At 39.1% G+C, this 22,130-nt stretch overlaps 1 protein-coding gene across 6 annotated transcripts in view; it reads right to left on the bottom strand.

The window, feature by feature from the left end:
• TENM2 (teneurin transmembrane protein 2) overlaps positions 1-22,130 on the bottom strand; it is a gene marked incomplete at both ends in the record, with an annotated part of 489,425 nt that overhangs the window by 107,948 nt on the left and 359,347 nt on the right. For all 6 annotated transcript variants that reach the window (XM_080353522.1, XM_080353523.1, XM_080353524.1 and 3 more), the window contains 2 exons: positions 2,563-2,768; positions 11,903-12,025. In XM_080353522.1, coding sequence (XP_080209648.1) covers positions 2,563-2,768; positions 11,903-12,025 — 329 coding nt within the window. The remainder of the gene's footprint in view (positions 1-2,562; positions 2,769-11,902; positions 12,026-22,130) is intronic.

The raw sequence follows: 22,130 nt of genomic DNA, 5'->3' as shown, positions 1-22,130 counted from the left end.
AAGAGGGTTGGAATTGCTTCCTCCAAAGACTGGAAAACAGGTTCTCCGAGGAGAAATCCAGCTCAGTACGAAACACCAATGATATTTTTCATTATTTAATTCAACAGAAACATCAAGAAATTTATATCCTATCCATGTAATTTGGAGTGAAAGAAAGAGAAACTTTGCCTGATAATAGCCTTCTCAGATGAGGACATCATAATGAAACCTAGAACAAATACATTTTATCACAGTGAAACAGAAATAAAAGTTCAGCTAGAATTAAAACAATATTTTGTACTAGCAGTTACATCCAACCGGATTTCTTGTAAAAGATACAGGCAAAGCTTCATCATGCCTTAGTCAATTATAATTAACTTGTATTTATAGCAAACCTTGATGATTGCTAAGGAGCTTTGGTTGCCCTAAGCCATTTTCACTTTATGATTTATACTTTTGTCTGTTTTTGTCAACTAAATTGCTGGGTTTTTTTTCATGGTGCAATGACAGGGGAAGCGAAAGCCAAAATTCTGATTTAAATGAGACACGCTCAATGAATTATGTCATTAAGTCATTGCAACAGCTAAAGATCCACAGATATAATTTTGCCCTCAAGACAACATGTTGAAGCATTATAGCCAAAATCAAAACATTCTTAAGAAAGGCTTTCACCCTGGAACATATTCTCTGTGGATATCTTTTGTGTTCCACCCATGTCTGGCAACAGCTGAAAATGAATCAACAGCCCTCTACAATTTCCCCAATTTTCTAGCCTTTGTACGGAGCTTCAGGATGCTGTACACTAATCTCTGGCTACAGGAAAAGCCAACCACTTGCCCTCCCCTCCTTGGGTTGGGGACTGCTGATCTTTATTTCTTACCAGTTGGATATATCCATTCAATAACTCACAGAACATTTTAAACCAGCATACTACAGAAAGCTGATGGAGTTTGGATAGTCAAAGCTGCTTGTTCACAAATTCACAGAAGCAGAGGTCATAAACTCATGTAAACCTCTTTCCTCCTTTCATCCCAACTCTGCTTGAAGATATTTGTTCTCAATTCAGACTACAGGCAATAATAACCACCAAGGACAAAGAGGCAATGCAGAATAGTTCTATAAATTTGCCTCTCACATTGGGAAGCAGATCCAAAATTCATTTAATGTAAGTGTAGTTTTCTCCACAAAATTAATTGGTCCACTGTTTGTACCATGAGTTTGTGCATGCACATGGACACAGTTCACTCAGGGTTGATACCTCCTTGCAGGCAATATGTAGCAATGCAATTATGTTAAAGCCTCTGGGCTTTTAGCTTAGATCATGCATTTTAACCATTTATGTAATTGCAGTCAGCTTTGCCAAAGGAAAAAGTAGCAGCAGTTATTTGCAAATCAGGACAAGGCATCTAAAAATGTTAAATGGGGCTTTCCCAAAAGGGATGATGGAGTTCTACATCTTATACTAAATAAAGCATTTTAAGTTTAGGTGATAATTTCTGAATAAAGAACCGATTTTTAGCAGCAAGGATATGCATGAAGAAAGGGGTCTTTTCCAAAAGCTGGTTGCTGTTGCTGCTTCCCTTGCTCTCTAAAGAAGCAAGTTTCTTTCCCTTTAGTATGTGTAACTGCAAATATATTATTTCTCATTAAAGTTCTAATCTAAGTAAATTGGAATAATTTGATTCACATTAATGAGTTTTCAATCTAAGAATAATTTAAAAAATCTCTCTTTAACAGAAATATGGTTATATCTTCTCATAGCAAAGAAACTAAAAAACACACTGGACAACCCAGAAGGAAAAGATACTTAAGTGTGGTCTCACTAACTTTAAAACTATCTTCACCTACAGCCCTTAGCTCCGTACTACAGGGTCACTGTAAAAATGTGGTGGTGTTGCTGAGTTTTCATCCCTGAGGCTGGTTAGAAGTCAAGAAGGATTTGGTTTTCCAACTGCAAGGCTTGTCCCATGTCTGAGTGAGATATTACACCAAAACGACGCCCTTGAGGGAAAAGGAGTCAAATTAAAGCTATCAAACACATGGCTGCTGCATTATGTTCTCTAATATGGCCAGGTAGCAGTGCTGCCAAAGTCTGCTGCACACCCCAGCAAGGCCATTCCAACAGCCTGTGGAGATTAAAACTTCCACAAAGACAGAAAATTATATATTAACACATCTAGCCGTGCATGCATTCCAACCGTACACAGTGCTTTGATACTATGCGCCTGACCATTGTCACTCATCATTTTAGACTGGTGTATAACTGGATAGGTTTAGCCCAGCTGGTGCCAAGATTTTGTCGAGACTTAAAACCATAGGTGACAAACTGCACGTTATTTTAAAAACCTGAATGGCAAGAACATCATCATTGATTACTTATTTCATCAAAGTACTCGAGGTATGTAATAACCTAGAAATCTTGATATCAGAGTGTTCAGTCAAATATTGCAAATTAAGTAAATCCCAGGATGCTGAATAGAACCCCTAAACTTGAGGTCCATAAGCTCCAATATAAATCTAATCCAGATGCTCCAACCTTGCGCATTTTGCCATTTAAAGCCAACAAATACACTGATAAAGTACCTGGGCATGTGATGGTGGGAGTCCTCTTCTTATATAAACACCAAAAAGCGCGTCTTTCCCTAAGGATATGTTGAACTTCAGGAATTGTGGCTGGCTGATATGGATCTGAGACCGCCAAAAAACTCCGGGTGGCACTTCCTGGGTGACCCTGCGGCCAACTTCTGTTTCTCCACTGTCTATGCTGCTATTCCTAGTGACCCATGGTCCTGTAGAATAAAAGCAAATATGAATCAGATGAAATAACTGTTTTTAATACAGTATTTCTATTCACTGAGGATGAACATCTGTAGCAATGCCACCTGTTAAATAAAAAAAACATTCATTTGTTATTCTGATGCAATTTGCCTGCTGTTTCTATCAGTGTGTTAGAATTTGCCCCTGTATTTGAAGTAAGAAGGCTGTGAACATTTTTTGGTGGAGCATCTGCACTCCCCTAATCCTTCCAACCCTTTAATTCTGCAATAGCTTTTTATTGATCAAATATAGTAACAGTAGAGTGTCAATTAAGCACACACAAATCTCCTGGTGCTCTTTTCAGCTGCATCTTGTAGGCAACAGGCGTACAAAAAAAATTATCAGAAAGGTGAACAGGAGGGGTAGCTTCAATCTGAATGAATAGACTGCGAATTTTTATTAGCCTTGTTTTATATATTAAAGTAGTGCAATAAATTCCAGGTCATAGAGAAGAGATTTGACAGAAGAAATGAAATGCACAGAAAAGGATTTAGAGGACAGTGTCTGTACTTGAAGATGCATCTTCTCCCTCTTGAAAGAAACTCAGCACAACTTGATGTGCTGCCTTTTAAGTTCTCTCTGCCTGAAGCAGGGACTATCCACAAGTCTTTCTCCCTTGTTAAAATCCCTCGCTTGATGGTTCTTCAGCATGCATTATTGAAGACAACGCACAAGACCTTTCTGGTTGAGTGCTCTGGCTTCCAGCCCATGAAATAGCCAACCTTTAAAACATGGTGCAAATCCCCTCTGTTCTCAGCCGAGCAGGATGGTTCTGAGGCTACAAATATTTTAAACATGGAGTGCAATACGTGAAGAGTTAGCAGTGCTTTTGTGCTACACTACATAGTAGTGTTTGATTTTGTGTTCCATATTGTCAAACAACATGGTGATAAATCCATTTTAAAATTACTACAACAGATACTATAAAGACCAGAAAATCACAGAAAATATCTGTTAACAATCATGGAAATTTAAATGTAACATTAATATAACTATTAATACACACTTGATGGTAGTGACAGTATTTGTAAAAATTGATGGTATTTGTAAAAGACTCAGTGTTTACTTCATTTTTTTTCATGGTGTAATGCTATTCTCAATAAATGGCAAGTTACTTCTGAAATATATTGCAGCACAGTATGACTGTAACAGGATGGTAGAGAATGACACATAATTCCAGCAGGTAAGTACATAACAGCTTTTCTGTCTTGACTATCTTTAATTGAGAGAGCTGCAATAGCAACGTTTCAATTATAGATTCCAAATTATCTATGTTAGCAGCACTTACACTTGTACATAATGAAACAGATATTACGTTAGCAGTGTTTTGAAATGGTAAAAGAACACCAATTGCTATATAGTTTTTGGCAACTTGTTTGTTTCTTCATTTTCTATGTTAATCAGTCTACAATAACCTCACGGCAGTAAGAAAAAGAGAAAGGGCTAGAAGCTGCAAAGACGGGAAAATGGCTGAGAACGTCAAGCAACAGGCCCTTAGAGCAACCTAAGAACATACCAATCAGATTCAAACATGCGATGTTTTATAAAACATGCACGACTTCATTTCTCATGGATTACTGCAACTGAGGATGCCTCAAAGTCCCTACCTCAATGAAGTCAGGTGCCATCTCACTAGAATTTAACTTAGATCTTACCTGCTAGCATAGGAAAACCAGGTACAGAGCACATAAAATCACCTGTTGAATGCCATACTGGGACCAGTGGCAGGGCTGAGAGGTCAGCCTAAGACTGAGGGCTCCTTCATCTCTTTTGAGCACAACGTTACTCTTACTGAGAAATATGGAAATGAAAAGCCAAGCATATACGAACACCGAACCTCTTTTTTTATTAGTCAGTACGTTTACTTTTTTAAAACTTGGGAAGCAAACCATCATCCTAGCTTTAGATGTGCAATGGCTTTTTCTGCACTAACAGCTTCACTTATAAACTCTGTCTCTAGAGACTCTGAAACTTTTTTATAGCTCCCTTCAGTCTTCACCTCCTAATGCAGAGAATGCATCTTGCCACCTGACTCACTGCCTCCAGCTATTTTTAGAAGCTTTTCCATTTTGATGGACCACTGCAGATCACATTCAAAGAACATCAACTACATTTAAGTGACGTTACAGACGTGACAAACTGACAAATCTGGAAAGAAAGACTAACCCAAACAACTCATACTATTGTGAACAAATAAATCCCAACATCATTATCTCTGCTGTTGGTGACTGTTTCAGAGTTTCATCTGTTTATGCCATGGATACTTGAATTTATTTTTTTTTTTCTGTGATTTCTTCTCTATAAACATCTACAAAAGAGAGTTTTAAAAGCATACTTCTGCATCTTACCCAGGGGAGCCATTTCAATCGCTCAGTCAAACATATATTTATCAACTAAATAACACTTATTCATTTAAACTGCTGTGTTATTTACCCAGTTGAATTACTATTTTGGCATATACATTTGAAAAGACTGTTTTAGCACTCAAGTATATTTGCCTTTGAAGCTATCAAACAGGCGATACATGACAACAACGATGCGAACTCCCCCTGCTAACTTGTCAGCAGGCCCCGTCTTTGCGCTGGAGGTGACTTTCAAGGTGGCAGCTGATAGGACATGCCCAGTCAGCCTTTAATTTAACTGATGTCAAGCAGTGTCAGCTATGGAGGCAGAACTGTACCTACACTGGAACCAGGTATACTTGACTATTTATTACAGGCTCCTCTCCTATACTGTAGTGAAAATTAAAAAAGAAAAATGAAATCTGGCTACCAGCAGTGTCACGCTACAGACATCATGTTTAAATAGCAATTAATTCCAGTGCTTTGACTGTGGGCCTTTATAACGGTGATGACTGCAAACTGTGTCCTGATGGCACTCTTGAAAAATATTTAGCGGAATAACAGTTCCAATGGATCCATAATGAACTACCAAGATAATCTGGACAATTTCAAATTAAACACAAGGAATAAATACCACCAATGTAGGTTCTCACTTCTCTTCCTGTACCTCTGCATTTCTTACAAATCACTGCTGCAGACATATCTTTCCTTATATTTTAATCTAACTTATTTTTCTATTCTTGTTTGTTATATAGTTAGGGATTTTCACAGATGACTCAGAATTCCAAAGAAATTACACTACAGCTGTGTAAAGGAAACCATTCAATATAGAAATACATTCCACTGACTTTTTGCCAAAAAAGAATATGCAGGAATTACTATGGTTTTGAATGACAGCTTGATTTTTTTTTTCCTTGGATAAATTTGCTACTTACATGACCAGACAATTCTTATTGTTCCAGAAAGGCAATTAAAAAAAAAGTAGAAAATCTTTTTCTATGCAAATTTCTTCAGTGGAAAAATCAGTGTTATGCACTATTGCCACACTGGTCACTTCCTGTATGAACTCCTGCTTCAAGACCTCTACTACTAATAGCTAAGTGCCCTAGGACCCAAGTGAAAACAGATTCTTTTTGGAATGTGTACAATAGATTGACTGCTGATGCAAAACAAATTCCCACAGCTATAATAAAGTAAAAAGCCAGGAAATGAAAAGCTGCTATGACACATCTCGAACTTCAGTTATGCTGGAGATGCTGAGGTACTCATGAGTGCTGTTTTGTGAAGTGAGGAGGAAGGAAGCTTCTGAATTTGTATAAGCTTTCAGGAGTCCAGTAAAACAGCTTCTGAAACAAACTCAGCATCTCACATTTGCTGATCAGTATCTCATATTTCTACTGTCATGAAAGGAAAGAAATTCTGCAAAGACAGAGTCTGCTTAAGACCACTGCTCTGGCTCAGCTGCCATCAAACAATCTGGCCCTGCGGGTGGAATTAAGAAACACGTCTTAATGACCTGATACACCTAAAACCTAAAAATGTAGGCACATCTTCACATTCATGTGGGCATGACTTCACATGATTCATTGTTTTCAGAATCACAAGCAAATTATAGCTGAAATGAAATTAAGATCTCTTAGTTCACTGCATTTCACAAAGAATAAGTACCTAGTGGCATGGATTTCTGCATCGCCATAACAATCATCTCTGATGATTATTATAATACACATCACCACCTAACTTTAAACACAGCAACTCATACTATCACCACCAACACAATCACAAAAATAAAACTCCTCTTCTGTTCTGTTGAACTTAGTCAAATACTTTGCTTCTGCTAAGACAGCTCTAGACCCTGGTATATTTTCAGCAGACCACATCTGGAAGCCTTCAGAGCGTCCATATTAACACTTCAGCTTGCTAAAGCATTAATTAAGATCTACATTACATTAGCCACGTAACTACTTAATAAGATTAATCTACTTGGAAAATGAGGGCATGTCTTGATTAAATTGAATGAAGGTAACGGAAGTGACATTTAAAATACATTGATTGTTGTTACATTTTGATCATGTTCTTAAGCATCTGAAAGGAAATAGGTAGAAATCCAAAGAGTTATGCTTACATTGTTAATGAGGTGTGAGGTTTTAATCTTTTTATCTTTTGCAACATGACACAGAATTCCCTCCCGTTACTGAGTCCTGACGCCCATGAGCAGGATGAGGGTTCAGGAGGACCATGGTTGGGGCATCACTCATGTCTCAGGCAGCCAAGCCAGGTCTTACCCTATCTGCATCTGAACTCAGCTCTTCGGTATGTAAGAGTGGCAACTCTTCCCATTTAATAAATCTGTTACTCCTGAACATAAGCCTGTCTGCTGCATTGCTAATAAAATATCTTAAGTATTAGCAAATAACAGTTTCTGTGTGCAAAACAAAATGTGACTTGGAGCTGCAGCATCTGGCAGAGACCTCAGCATCATTTTGGAGAGAGAGAAGACCACCCATCCAGCTTCAGAATGACTGCTCAGTTCAGCTTTCCAGATCTATTCAAAGCAAATTTCTGCTAGATCAGTACATTTGTGGTGTTCCCCTCTCTCAAGCAAGTAAGTAAAATGGTGTCAAATTTAACTTTCTTCATGTTATTATTGCCAATATATTTACAATGCTGAATTTGATAACTGGGAACAAGTATTTTTCACAACACTTCAATACTTTACCATTTAATTAGCTGTAATTGCCTTTTCAAAATCCATACACTGTGGTAGACTTGGTGAAATATCTCATAAACTGAGCACGAACCTGGATTAAACTGGTTGGTCTGAACAGACACAAACCCTGGATTACACACATTCAAATCTACCTTTTCCAATTAGTCAGTATATTTATGGTAAAAAAAAGTGATTTTTCAGCTCCACAATCCTTGCCCATAATTATCCGCAGTGTCTTTTAAAATGTAGTGTCTAAGATCAGAAACCACAATATCTTACTGTGTTTTTCAGCTTTATAGAACCTTACTATAGCAACTAATGAAGTTAAAAAACACTGAATTGATTTGGAATTACTAGAAAATCTGCTAAATTTGTGAGCACACCAAAGACAATATGTCATTAACAAGAAAAACCTACACTGAAGCATTCTCTACTTGGATTTGCAGCTGGTGTTAGTTTGGATATTTCCACATAAATGTAGTTTATTTTAGGCATCTTCTGATAAGATTAAAGTTGACTTTTATAGTATATTCGGTCAATTAGAAACAAAATGGCACACAGTCACGTATTTAATGGAAATGTTTGTCTAGCATACTATATAATTTTAAATGTAGAATACATTTTTGGCATAGATTAACAGAATCTAGGCACAGAAAAATCCTGTAAAGTCATGTAATTCAGTCCCCGCTAATTCAGACTTACTACACCTAAATTCTAATGTTATGCTTATACAAGTGTAACACACAAATGGGCTTCACTCTCAGAAAGTTTTTTTTAATGTCATTATTGTCTCATCCCTGTAGCAGTTCCACAATTACATGGCAGCAGGTTTTTATGCACTATGAACAAACACTACCTTATCATTTGCATTAAGAAATTAATTAAGAAATTAATTAAGAAATTAATTAAGAAATTAAGAAAATACTTTTGTCTCTTCATTTAAATCCCTAATTCAGTAGAACTTCTAGAGCCTAAAGGCAAATATATATATATATGTGTATATATATGTATCTTGTGCTTTGTTTACAGTCAGAGGGTGGTGCACTTCACTTGCAGTTTTACAGCAGCACTGAGCATTATTCTACCCATTTCACTTGCCTGCTCCTTCCCGACATGCCCAGTACTAGCGAGATGTAGTGTGTAATTACAAAAAACCTGCAACTCCGTTAGCCTAACAGTGAATTTTGTTTTCATTCAGAGGGGAAAATGCAGTAATAAAGTCATTTACATTCCTCTTAAATTGCAGTTTTATTATTTTATACCAGAATTTAGTCTCTTAATAAGGAACAAGCAGATCAAATTGAAATATCTGCTGCTTTTTTTTTTTTCGCCTTCTAAATTGCCCTACTTTAAAATGCCTTGCTTGCTGAGTAGGCACAGCTTGTGTTTAAGTGGCCGTTCTCAGTCTAGGGGTTAAAGGTTTCTTTGGGAGACCCATGTTTTGAAAAGAATGGCTTCATCCTGAGTTGTGTCAATTATAGAAAGGTCACTCTCCACAGCGAGAGCCCTGAGCCCTGAAATGCGTTGTTGTGTTAAAAGCTGTCAGAGGCTTTCCTCAAAACTGCTGGGATAGCAATATTAACTTGGACATAATAGAAAGAAAGGTGAGGTAGAACAACTTTTCACCCTTGCCTGCTATGAGAATTTGTCTTTTAGATAGTCCTGGTGCTCATCCAAACCTGTCATTCATATTATTCCACTGTGGACAATTACTTGCTTAAATATTGTTCTCCTCCCTTCCCCAAGATTATCAACATTTCAGCAACCTTCTACAAAATGTCAGAAGAACAAGTAAACTTTTCCAGCCTGCTCTGAGGAAAGCTAACTGCAGAAATTTCAGACAGAACTAGCAGTTGTGTCTCCTTGTCTCCTCTCCAGGAGGTTACCACTCCCAAAGCAGCTGGCACCTCAGCCTCTTCAAATGGACAGAGCTAATTAGAGTGGGGCTGGGATAAACTGCCAGGATTTGCACTCAACTGCCCCAGGCAGACGAGCACATTCCAATTCAACAGTCCTGCTGCCCTATATTGCACAGAGATGGCAAGAAAAAGCTGCAGGGGAGGGAATTTGGAAACGTGTTAAACACAGCAGTTGTTTGCTAAGTGACCATAATTGCAGACTTGAGCGCTTCAGGTTCCTGCCTAAAACCATAGGGTCTCTCACCTGTGCACAATCTGGAAAAATTTCAGCAGCGATATGAACATTCTGCCTTCTACTCAGGGATGTGCTGTTCGCCCAGTTTGACCTACAGTCAGTCAGAGATGAAAGCCAAGCCAACAAACCGCTGTCTGAAAACCTACAGGTTCTTGCCACCACCAGGATGTCAGTTTTCATGTTAAGGAGGATGCCCAAGTTAGCCCCTTCATGGAAAATACAATGAAGCTGAGCTGCAGTAGTATCATTTATTGAAAACAGAAACAAATCCATGAAATGATCTGGCACGCTAAAGAACCACTCAGCTTCCTTTCCCAGATCTATTTTAACTATTTTTTTTCCAATAAAACCAATGCAAGTATCCTGTGTCAGCATTTCCTTCTAACCCTTGCTTGGGCAATCAGCCAGTTTAACAGAAGCCACAGGTCCTGAGAGGAAGATGAAGTTCAGCTCTGAACAAAACTCTTCCATTGATCAACAGCAAGTGCTCTTCTGTTTCAGTCTCCCCATCCCACCTTCAGAGTTCACTAAGGTCCGAGATGTGCTTTGACTAACTGAAACATTCTGTTCTGTCATCTTATCATAATTTTTGTAATAATCAGGGAAAGCCTTATTGTGATGTAGCAAAGAAAACACGTGAATCTCACCAGAAAAAAAAAGCATTCAATTTAAACAACTGAAATCCTTCCTATGACATTTAATTTCTCTGTATTTTTAATACATCCTTTCTCAGTTTAAGAAAGTATTTGTGTTTCTAGATCTTCCATCATTCTTTTCATTGCCCCATCTCTGCCGTCCTCCACTGCAGCACAGTTTTTCTTTAGGAGAAGAAGCCATTCGTTGCCTACATTGCTCATACTAATATCACAGGGCAGATTATTCACCGTGGGTCAAATTATGCTGTCCTCAATGTTTTCTATCAGAATTACAGCTGAGAAATAAAAAAACCCCAAGGATTTGGTCCTGTCTGGAAGCCGAAGTTCTTGACTTCTCCCAGGCAGTACAATGAACTTCTCCCCCTAAGTCAATCATTTTCTCTGAGACATGGGGCTGGTGAGGCCCTGGCACAGGCTGCCCAGAGAAGCTGTGGATGCCCCATTCCTGGAAGTGTTTAAGGGCATGTTGGATGGGGCTTCGAGCAACCTGGTCTGGTTGCAGGGGGTGGAACTAGATGGTCTTTACGGTCCCTTCTAACCCAAACCATTATCTGATTCTATGATCTCTATGTGATACAGGGAAATGGGACAGACCATACCTAGTAAAACATAGGTGTATTTTTTGACTGACCGCTCCTTCGTTAGTAGATGAAGTAGCGCTTCTTCGTTAGCAGATGAGGTTCTGGAAGTTATACGATTTTTGTGCATAGAGGTAGAGAATAAGAACAGCTGTACACATGCAGCAAGCTACCAGCAGCAGAATGCAGAAAACCCCAGCAATGTTAAAAACAGCCTTAAAATAGACTTTGCATACATCTCAGTGTATATACACTATATACAGTAACACTTCAGTGTATATACACTATATGCAGTAACGTCTCCATGTATATACTCCCTATGCAGTAACATCTCGGTGTACGTGCACTATATACATCACCATCTCGGTGTATATACACTATATCCAGTACTATCTTGGTATATATACGCTATATTCACTACCATCTTGGTGTATATATACTATATCCGGCTCCATCTCAGTGTACATATGCTATATCCAGCACCATCTCGGTGTATATACGCTACATACAGCACCATCTCGGTGTATATACACTATAGGTAGTACTATCTCGGTGTATATAAACTATATCCAGCACCATCTCGGTGCATATACACTACATACAGCACCATCTCGGTGTATATACACTACGTACGGCGATCGCTGCCGCGCGGTGCCGCCGCCTCACCTCTGCCTGCAGGTGGCGCTGCCGCGCCGTCCTCCGCGGGCGCTCCGCCGGGCCGCAGCCCGTTGTTGAACGTGTGTCCGTCCGCCGGCTGCAGCTGCCAGTTCAGCCCCAGGAGGTGCATCGCTGCCGGAGACACAAGGCGGGAGACATCAATACACCGGGCACGGGAGAAAAAAATTGAAAATAAAAAAAGTTGGGAGAAACTACGGCTACTTGCAATTAAGCATTGTTTGCAAAACACGGTAAAGCAACTTGTCTCAGAGGATTGTTAATAAGCTAAAAAAAAAAGGCAACAACAACAAAAAAAACCGCCCTGGTGATTCACGGGTATCTGTCTTATTTTTGTTCAGTTATCAGATCTTCTCAATTACTGAAACACAAAAGGAAAAGTGCTCACAATCCGGAGAGATGAGCATTTGTTCACTTCGGCATCGTGCAATACCTCTTCGATTCACGCGCTACGGGGGGGATGCAAAATGGGAAACAAAGCCCTACTGCAAATACTAGCTCCGAGTTTAAATTATATGTGATAATTTATACGTTGATTATAAAATTAGCTTCAGCCCTATGTATACTAATGACTTTGTAGTGCAATTATTTGGTGTTTATTACAACTTATTTAAATCAACAGATTTAACAGTCTCTGTCTTCATTTTGCAGATTAAACTTTCTTGACAAACCCAGGTCTTTGCCAATCCTTTGACCTCACCGTTTTTTCTAATCCAGTGTATGAAACTCAGCTGCCTGTGCCACACGGCAGAGCCACGTGCAGCCCGGCCAGGGCTGGTCCCCCTGCCTGCACATGTCCTTGTGGCCCCTCTGGCTGTCCCTGAGCTGGGGACAGGCCCATGGGTACGGCGGGGACAGCGCGGGAGAAAGGCCACGGCAGCATCTTGCAGAGTGCAGGAGTTGCAGGCGCTGTGGCGGGGGCTAATTGAGTAAGTCCTGTGCATAATGCATGAGACTTGACAGGTCTGAATCATTCAGCCAGTGGATTTATGTGCATCTTCAGCTTGTATAAACAGCAGCTACCTGAATACATCTCCATACTTTCATCATATTATCCCTATGGCATCCTCCCCGTATTGAGGAGTGGTGAGGGATAGAAAAGCCCACTAAGCTGTTTTTATTCCCTTTTCTCTCCATTCACCATCAGCGCTCTTCCTGCTTATACAAGGTGTTGGTAAAAACCTGCACACCACAGAGAACAGCATTTTCAGTTATAAACTAAAATGGTGTTTGAGGGGATTCGCTGTCAGTTTAGGGACAGAACATGTAAATGATGATCAGCACCCTCATAATTGTTCACCTCTGCAGTGTCAGATCCACATAAAATGAGCAGACATTTTGCGTGCACTTATAAACAACTGTGGAAGAGCTGGTGTAGTCACAAATGGGCCACCAGTGGCCACACAGCTAAGCGTTCAGTGATTAAACAGTGGGGATAGATAAGGCAATAGGACTTTAGCACAGGGCCTGCAGTTTACAGTGCTTGAGACATCACTCAGATAATCTCTGCATACAGGGAATCTATTTGGATGTGCCCGATTCATATACTCCTAAAACCCAAGAATACAAAACAAAGCACCTCCCAACCCCACAATCCACCAATTCCAACTCCTGGAAACCCCCCAGCATACAATCTATGTGAGTTTAACCTCCACTTATTTTGACAAAAGCAGCTAAGAAGCAAGATAGATAGCCTTCGTAATGTCGCCTTCCCCCAGACATACCTATGGTACAAGCAGATGTCTAAGGATAGTAACGAAAATCAGGAGACATTTTGTGTGAAGAGGACACTTGCCATATTTTGCATTTATGCTGAATTTGCAAAATTGAAAATATATTAAAGCATCTGGCATTGTAAAAAATACAAGGCATGAACCTGAGAAGGATGTTTTGCTGAGAAACTACTCACAATTAATTTCTAGGAAATGTTTAAGAATTCCTGCAAAATATTTAAAAAAAAAAAAAAAATTATATATATATATATATATATATATGGGTCAATGTTTTGTTCCATCACAACTTTTTTTGTTTTGCCAAAATAAATGTTTTAAAAGGCTGTTTGGTCTAATCTCAAGCAACTAATTTTCTTTTCGGTATGGCAAAGAAGCTGAAAAATTATTGCTAAAGCTCAAAGAACGACCAAGTCAGTAGCTTATACAGACTCTCCCCATCAAGCCTGCATGGGCCAGCAATGCCCACAGGATCTGCACCCCGAGCCCCAGACAGAGCCCCCTGGCCCACCCCTGCCAGCAGACACTGCAGGAAGATTTGGGGAATTGAAAATAAGTCATAGAGAATTAGACTCTTGTGGTTGTTTGCTCTGAGTATCTATATTCACAGTTGCAATTGTGTATTTTTTTTAAATTGCAAGTGTAAATATAAATGTAGGTCGCTTGCAGAGATGAAATTCTGCTGCTTCAAGTGTGAACCATTCCTCACAACAAAGAGATAAGGAAACTATAACTAATAGTCTGTCCAAGAGAATTACAGCTGCTAACTTATAATTACCAGGAAAATTCAAACAAGGAATTAAAAAAGATCTTACTAACATAGTATTAAGAAAAAACTTTGATATACCTGCTTCCAATTATGTCATGATTTCATTAATAAACTCCATTGCTCTGTGTTAATCGGAGATGCACATTAGGTAGGAGCAATTAGATCTCCTTCTAATGTTGCAGGGATGTGCATGTCTGCTATGGTCCCTTATAGAGAAAAGATGCCAATCTCCAGCACAGCTCACGTATCCGTTATGTGATGTACAAACTTCCACTAAGACAACTGAAGTCACAGACATGAGGAACGTTCACCTTCTACCATGAATAGCTCTAGAAAAGCGTGTCACGGGGGCCCGAGGGGAACGCTGGTGTTTGCACTGCACACTGCAAACCCGCCTGGCAGCCCTGCAGGGACAACGAGGAGCTGCCGATGCTCTCCTGCTTCACAACGCGACGAGATGGCAAATTTATACGATTAACCTTTTGTTCTGTTAATCAAACAAAAAATGCCTCCAGCAAAGGAATAAGTAGAAGCCCGTTTAATTAGAAGTACAGAGATTCACTCAGAAGTTGAGTGCATGTGTGTCAGAAGAGAAATTTGGGGTAGTGCTTTTGTGCTTGTTTCCTATTTTATTTTTTTTTTTACTTTTCTTTGAAACTAAAACTAAATAATGTGTGATGCTGTGGCTTTGCCTTCTTCCCCAAAGACACACTTTCATCAGCTATTACAGCACTGGCCACATTTTCTCCAAAGGATGTTCACTAGAGAGCTGATTTGGGATGCTCAGCTAGATCCAAACCCAATCATCATCAACGTGAGTGCTGATTTTCCAAACCAGCCCACTTACTTAAACACATTTCCAGAGCTCTACATTTGGTTTATAGATTAACCTTCAGGGACAAACACATCCCTGAAGATTTAAAACACAACAAAGTGCCATTTTATCTGTTATATGTATGGTGTATTCATAAATTGTATTTTACAGAGCACTTATGTTTTGTAGGTTTGATTGTTTATTTCCCCCTCCACATTTAAGCATATTTTTCAAGTTCTTATCTCCAATACCTGTTTTTTAAACATTGAGCTTGTCAGAATTTATTTGGTTCATTTAACACCAACATCTAGTAACTCAGGATAGTGAATTGTGTATTTATATTCTCTAAAAATGAGAATGTAAACCAAATAAATTCTAAAGTAAAACCTTTGAGGTTTAGGTAACAAGTAATAATCAAGCTCTCACTCCCACCCCAGTACACGCACAAACAGAGAGCCAAAGTGCCTGGCAGCTAAACCTGTGTGCCCATCCAGAACAAAGGCAGAGAACTAGTTCATCACTCCAGGTGGTAGAGCTGTCAAGGATCAATTTAAGACTTATGTAAGATAGAGGCAGCTATTGTGACTCACACATTATTTTAGGAAATCCCAAAAGGTATACAAATCCACAGACACAAAAATGACAAAACTTACACGCAAATTTTTCTTGAATGTTCTCTAAGCCTCAGTAGTGTCCTCACATTCCTCTTCCATTCAGTCTTCTCTCATTCTGGCCCTAAACTCAAGGCTTGCTCCATTTAGAGCTTGGTCTAACAGACAATGGTTTCCAAGCTCTAAAAGCTCTGTCCTCCGTTTGTGCTCTCCTGTCACTCTTGACCATTTATTTTTAAAATGAGAGACCTTTGGTGGCTTCATTTCTACTAGAACTCAGTGTCTGCCAATAGACAGGTTTTGCACTTATCCCTTTATGCTATTCCTTCTTAAAGGGAGAAATATACAGGTAAGTGATTCCCCATTTCCCCATTCCTACTGCATCTTCCCAGCTGAGGTCTAGAAGACATGCACCGCTTGCTTGTTAGAAAATTCAGTACTCCCTAAGTGACTCAAAAAGATGGGAAGATTACAAAGTGAACAGAATTCAGAATGTTTCCATATATTATTAATTTTCCAAGTTGTCATGCTTACTAAACCCTAAATTATTGTCATCTAAAATGAACCCATCAAACTGTTATCTCACTTTGTCAGGGTGCATCTAGTAGTAGTATTTTGTTTACCTCTAGCAGGCCAGCCTCTTTTCATGTGAAAAAGAAATTGGTCCATTATATCATGAGCAACAGTAGTAAATCAACACTAAAAGCACATTTGCTATATGTAGGCTATTATAGGAAAGTGGAAAGACTCAAAGTTTGTTTCCTCCACCCGAGGTAAACATTGATGTAACTCTTGTTATTCCAGTGTGTACATACTTAGTCTTGAGCAGCTCAGTGTGATTTCCAAATCAGGCCTACAAACATAATGAAACAAAAGGTACCTAATAAATCTTAGCAGCAGGTAATTTCATCGTGTATGTATTCAAAGAACTATCTGCAAAACAACTTTTTAATTCATATGTCTGTATATTGTTTTAACGCACCACAATATTTATATGATGTGAAATAATTTTTACACTTCTAGGTGCAGATAGATAGGTAACCCACAAAACTTGAATAAATGTATTCCCCAAAATTAAAAAATAAACATTATTACAGACATACTTTGTATTAAATGTTATTCAGCTGAAACTCATGGTTCTTTACTAGTTACTGCTTCTTGATCATGCAACATAACTCCAGGAATATCAGAAATTGATCTTACTGGTCTCAATTATTATTCATAAAATAACAGTTCCTTAAAAGACTACACACATAGTAGTTTAATGTTCTACTACTATTCCTCTGGAGTAACTGGTTCAAGTTCAACCCAAGTCACAAGTGAAACGCGTGTGTTAGGCCTATTCCCCAGTGATTACTTGCCCCCGTTACCGAATGAATGCACAATTCATCACGCTTGACAACCTCTCCTCCTGAGATGCCCAGACAGGAATAGCAGGGCTGAGGACAGAGCAGAACGATGGAGGAACCGCATGGGAAAAACCTTCATGGTACCTCAAAACACAACACCTGTTTCCAGCTGGTGCTTTCAGGTCTTCATCTGAGGAGTGTGAATTACTGGGTAGCCACAAGAAGAAAAATAAGAAGCATTCCCTGGCTCCTCTCACATCTGAAGAGGTTACAAGACAGTTCCAAACACACAGACAATCAGAATTTGCTGAACTGCATCTTGGCTGAGATCCATATTTTGCTAATGTGTCTTACAAGTAACAGAAACTGTACACAGAGGACAGCTCGGCTTTGTTGGGTGGGCAATTCAGCAAGTGTTACTGATGTACAAGGTATCTCATCATCGTGGACAATCAGTAGAAGTCCTCTCCCACAAAATTTGGACTTGGCAACAAACATGCCTGGCAAAGCCAGATTTCAGTAAGACGTAGATGTTTGACAGAGGCTGACACCGTCCTTTGCTTGATTATTTTGTTGGCCACCCTTCAGCCGCATTTGCAGCCGGAGGAATACAAGTACTGTCAGTACGTAGCTAAAACAGAATACATGACTCCTCGTATTAAAAGGTGGCTGAAGAGTTGTCTCAAAAAGCTGCTCCATCCCAGAACCCGGACTCACAATTATACTAATTCCCTTTCATATTCTGTTACTAGCAGAAAGGTACAGTGTCTCCAGGAAGTTCTAATCTGTGATTCCTCCAGTTTATCATGTATTAAAGTGCTCAGAAAATCATTACCAAAGAATATGAGTATTTGTTGCTTACAAGCAGCAGTCTTAAAATAAACAATATGAGCAAGTAGCACCTTTGCTTTTTAGAGAAACAGTGATGTCTCTCCTAAACTTCAGGACTAACTGCAAGAACTTTTATTCCTCCTTGAATAGCTGGTGTGACTGTGACAAGGATGCCAGAGTCCTCCTGACGGTACCCCAAGAGATCTCAGAAAAATCCATCACATTCCTAGGACTTTTTTTAAAAGCAAAGCAAAAGCCACATGGCTTGCTGGGTGGAAGTCTGCCATTTTTGATATATTATCTACTGGAAAGTTTAAAGTAGTTTTTCCAAAAATCCAAACCCATCATACATGATGTGATAGAATTCCAAATGGAAACCAGGCTGTGCTGCTGATAGGGCATTATTCAAGAAGAGGGCTGAGAGCTACATAGGGATATAATATAACCGAGCAACTGGGCCCTAAAATGGCACACAAAATTCAAACTGGTTAAGATAAAATAACATACGGTGGAGAGGAGTAATCTTAACTGCATGTATTAAATTATGAGCTCTGAGCTATTATCAAACGGAAGGGAAATTTTGGGCTAGATGATAAAGTTCCCTGAAAATTTCAAGTCAAATACTGAATCATTAGGGGAAGAGTGAACAAAGCAGGGAATATTGTTATTCCACCTCCTCTCATCTCCAAAAAGACTGCAAGACTAGGTTCAGTAGGGAGAAGTACATATACAATGCACCTGTTTGTACAAGACAACCACTTCTGGATGCTGGAGATAAGTTAATGGATTATTTGACTTATTGGACCCAACACAACTGCTTCTACATGTAGACAACACTCCTTTGTGTACCCAAGATGCACCTATATGCAAGTTCATACTCTTGTTAACTGTGCCCAAGTTCTTCAATAGTTTCACTTAAAATAACAGCAACAACAGCTTCCTTTAAATTTCTGAAGAGAAAGATGGGGTATCTTTTCTGATTGCATGAGGAAAGCCGTGAGGACTGATTACCCAGCAAGGTTCTGAAGCACTATCAGGCTCTAGGTTCTGCCAGCCTTATCGCAGCTGCAGAGAGAAGATGGTTCTGCACTTCTCTAATGCAAGAATGAGCCCACAAACACACCCACAGTAGAACTCCAATCTCAGTACCTCACTGTCTGGGCCATAAGCCGAGGCAACCAGAGGCAGACCCTTCCCTTGGCTGGCTGAGGGGGGAGCACGGTGCTTCCCACCATGGCAGAAATGTCGGGCGTGCGCAATTGCTCACGTGGGAGACACAGCAGAGATTGTGCCTTTCGGAAAACACAATGCAAAGGAAAGAAATCTTTAGGCATAATTTCACCCTCAGCATGTAAACTCCTTTAGACAATAAAGTGTTTAGAACAGGGCTTCTGCTTTAAAGCATCCAGCCCAACAAGTATTTTATAGAAATACCATCAAGGATCCATGAATGAGTGTATTGTTATAATCAGCAGAAAAACTTCTGCTGAGAATTATTAATTGCTTTCTTTTGAATAACTGTTATTCAAGATGAAAAAGGAGATGGAGTGAGGGCTATAAGATGGTTCCTTGTCACTGTGTTCCTGTTGAAGAAATAGGAGGACAAAAAAAAAAATTATTATTATTTTTTTTAATTAGTCATGCACCCCCTCCAAGCTGATTTCTTTCCCTGTGCACGTCAATGAACTGAATGGAATGAATTTTCAAAGCATTGCATGGCAGATAAGCACACAAATCACATTACTACTAATGGGATTTGTGGGTATATCTTTCATGCTGTGCTTTGAAAGTTCATTCCTCTATGTCCAGCTTCAGTCTTTCTACTTCCAGAATACTTGAGAAGCTTACACATGCTTGCAGTTACTTTGGGGGTGCAGAAAGCTGGAGGATGTGAAGACCTGGCTCCTGATTCTAAGGATAACAAGGGGCAAGCAGAGCTCCAGCCTGCAGGAACAAGAGGTGTACCTGGGGTAGGGGACAGGGAAAGAATCCCTCCTTTAGACTTTTTGACTTTTCTTGCTTCAGTCCTGTTTAATGTTTTGATTTGTGCCACTTAGAACAATCTCTTTGTCACAAGAAGGGTAGCACTGCATGCTACGTTCACAATCTGGAGTCTCACGACAAAGACCTTAAAAGCGAAGCAGAACACAGCACATTATTCATTTCTTCTCATGACAGGCCTTGGATTGTACAGAGTGTAGAAAACCGGCACAAGATTAATCAGTTCCTTAGACTGTAGAAAATGAACTCGCTTCTTGAGGCAATTCTAAGAGTCAAGGCTGCCATCTTTCTAGTTTTGCTTCTGAACTAGGTAGTTGCGACTAATTAGAAAAGTATTTATATTTTTATCTACCTAAGACAGCATCTTTCGGCCTGAAAAGTCACATTCTATAGCATCTGCTTTGCCAGCCTTGCCAAAACACTGCCACTTCTGAAATAGGCTTAGAATAGCAGAAAGGGATGCTCTTGACTACAACACAATGGAAAACCTCTTTTTTTTTGGAGCAATTGTGAGTGTTCAATGTTCATGCAAAGCAAATTGAATTCAGTTTTAATTTCATACCTTAAAGCCACCATTATCATGAACAAAGCAGCCAGCTTGTCTTTACTCGGTTTCCAAGAGAAGGACCCAGCTGAGACTTGAAACTGGAGTTTCAAGGAATATAGACACAAATATGGTCTCTTAAATCGCTGATGCCTGAACTTACGAGAATTAGAATAACTGCTTTACTTTTAATACTCATTGTAACCCTAAGGGATATAATGTCAAACATTTATTCGACTACGTTCATCTTCTGAAACTGCAACTGCCCTAATCTCTACAAACCTGCAGAACAAGATGTTCACGATCTAACTGTTCCAAAGCATTCAGACCTTGACTCAACCTCTGATTGTTGGCCATATTGATAAGAAAATAGTTTTTACCTTTATTACTCCTTTGCATACACTAAATGAAGTGGAACTGCATGATTATGAATGGCCAAATTTCTGTCCAGAGTGCAAAAAAGTGTAACTTCTAATCACAGAGTATATTCTTCCCTTAATAGAAATGATAAAGAATAGTTTAATTTAATCACCTGACTGTAAAATCTTGCATGAATTATAAACTTTAAGGTTTTACTCTCCACACAAAGTAATTATTGGAGTTAAAAGTTCATTACAAAGAGGAAATAAATCCAAAGATTAAAAGTAAATATGATTTCTTCTCTCAAAGCTTTTCATTCATTTTCAACACTATAAACTGTTTATACTTTTTTCTTTACACTTCAAAAGGTATATATAAACATAGCCTAAATGGTATTAATATCTTGATATTGAGATAAAGGTACAGATTTCTACTAACCATTCCCCATAGTGGGTATGGGGTAGCTGGGCTATACTGTATTTTTAATCTTATACTTGTCTTTTTCTTGGCAGGTTTCCAAGTCTGACATTTGCTTATTTTGCCTTCACAGGAACAATGTTTTTTCCTAAGAAAGCAGAGACCAAAGCCTTGCCCTCCTGCATCTGTGCCTTCTCATCTTCCCATCTAGAGCTCTAGAGCCGGTACGGCAGTACCAGCTGCAAATGGGAACGTGACTTCAGTGGGATCACACCAATATGGGAGGACATTAGACAACACAGAAATCACTGAAGAGTTTATATGGTGCCATGATTTTAGTTTTGGATTACTGCTTTATTTTGAAGCGGCAGAGTTGCAGGTTTTCAGACTGCAGCAATATACATTTTGCACGGAGAATGAGAGTGTGTGTGTGTGTTCACATATGATTATCAGTTGCATCACCACAACATCCTGTTCTACAGTTTCATCAGCCATTTCATCAGCTGATCTAGGAATGTAGTAAAGCTTGCATGTGCACTTTAAGTCCCAAGAAACATTATAATAGCACACGTGTCTACATAAGTCCAATTCGAGCACTGTGCACCATGTAAGACAAGTATATTTGGTTTGGACACCTTCATTCTAATTCATCCAAGGAACATCATCATAATAGACAATTAAATATTAATACTTGTATTACTTTATCTGTTTTGTCTTCAATTGCCTTTTATAATGTGGGTTTTTAAGACTAGCTCAATTTGATCTTGTGATAAACCAAAATTCACCACAGAGA

Source organism: Nesoenas mayeri (assembly GCF_963082525.1).
Source record: "Nesoenas mayeri genome assembly, chromosome: 14".
Lineage (NCBI taxonomy): Eukaryota > Metazoa > Chordata > Aves > Columbiformes > Columbidae > Nesoenas > Nesoenas mayeri.
The sequence above is the reverse complement of the archived record's forward strand: the minus strand, read 5'-3'. Positions and strand labels throughout refer to the sequence as shown.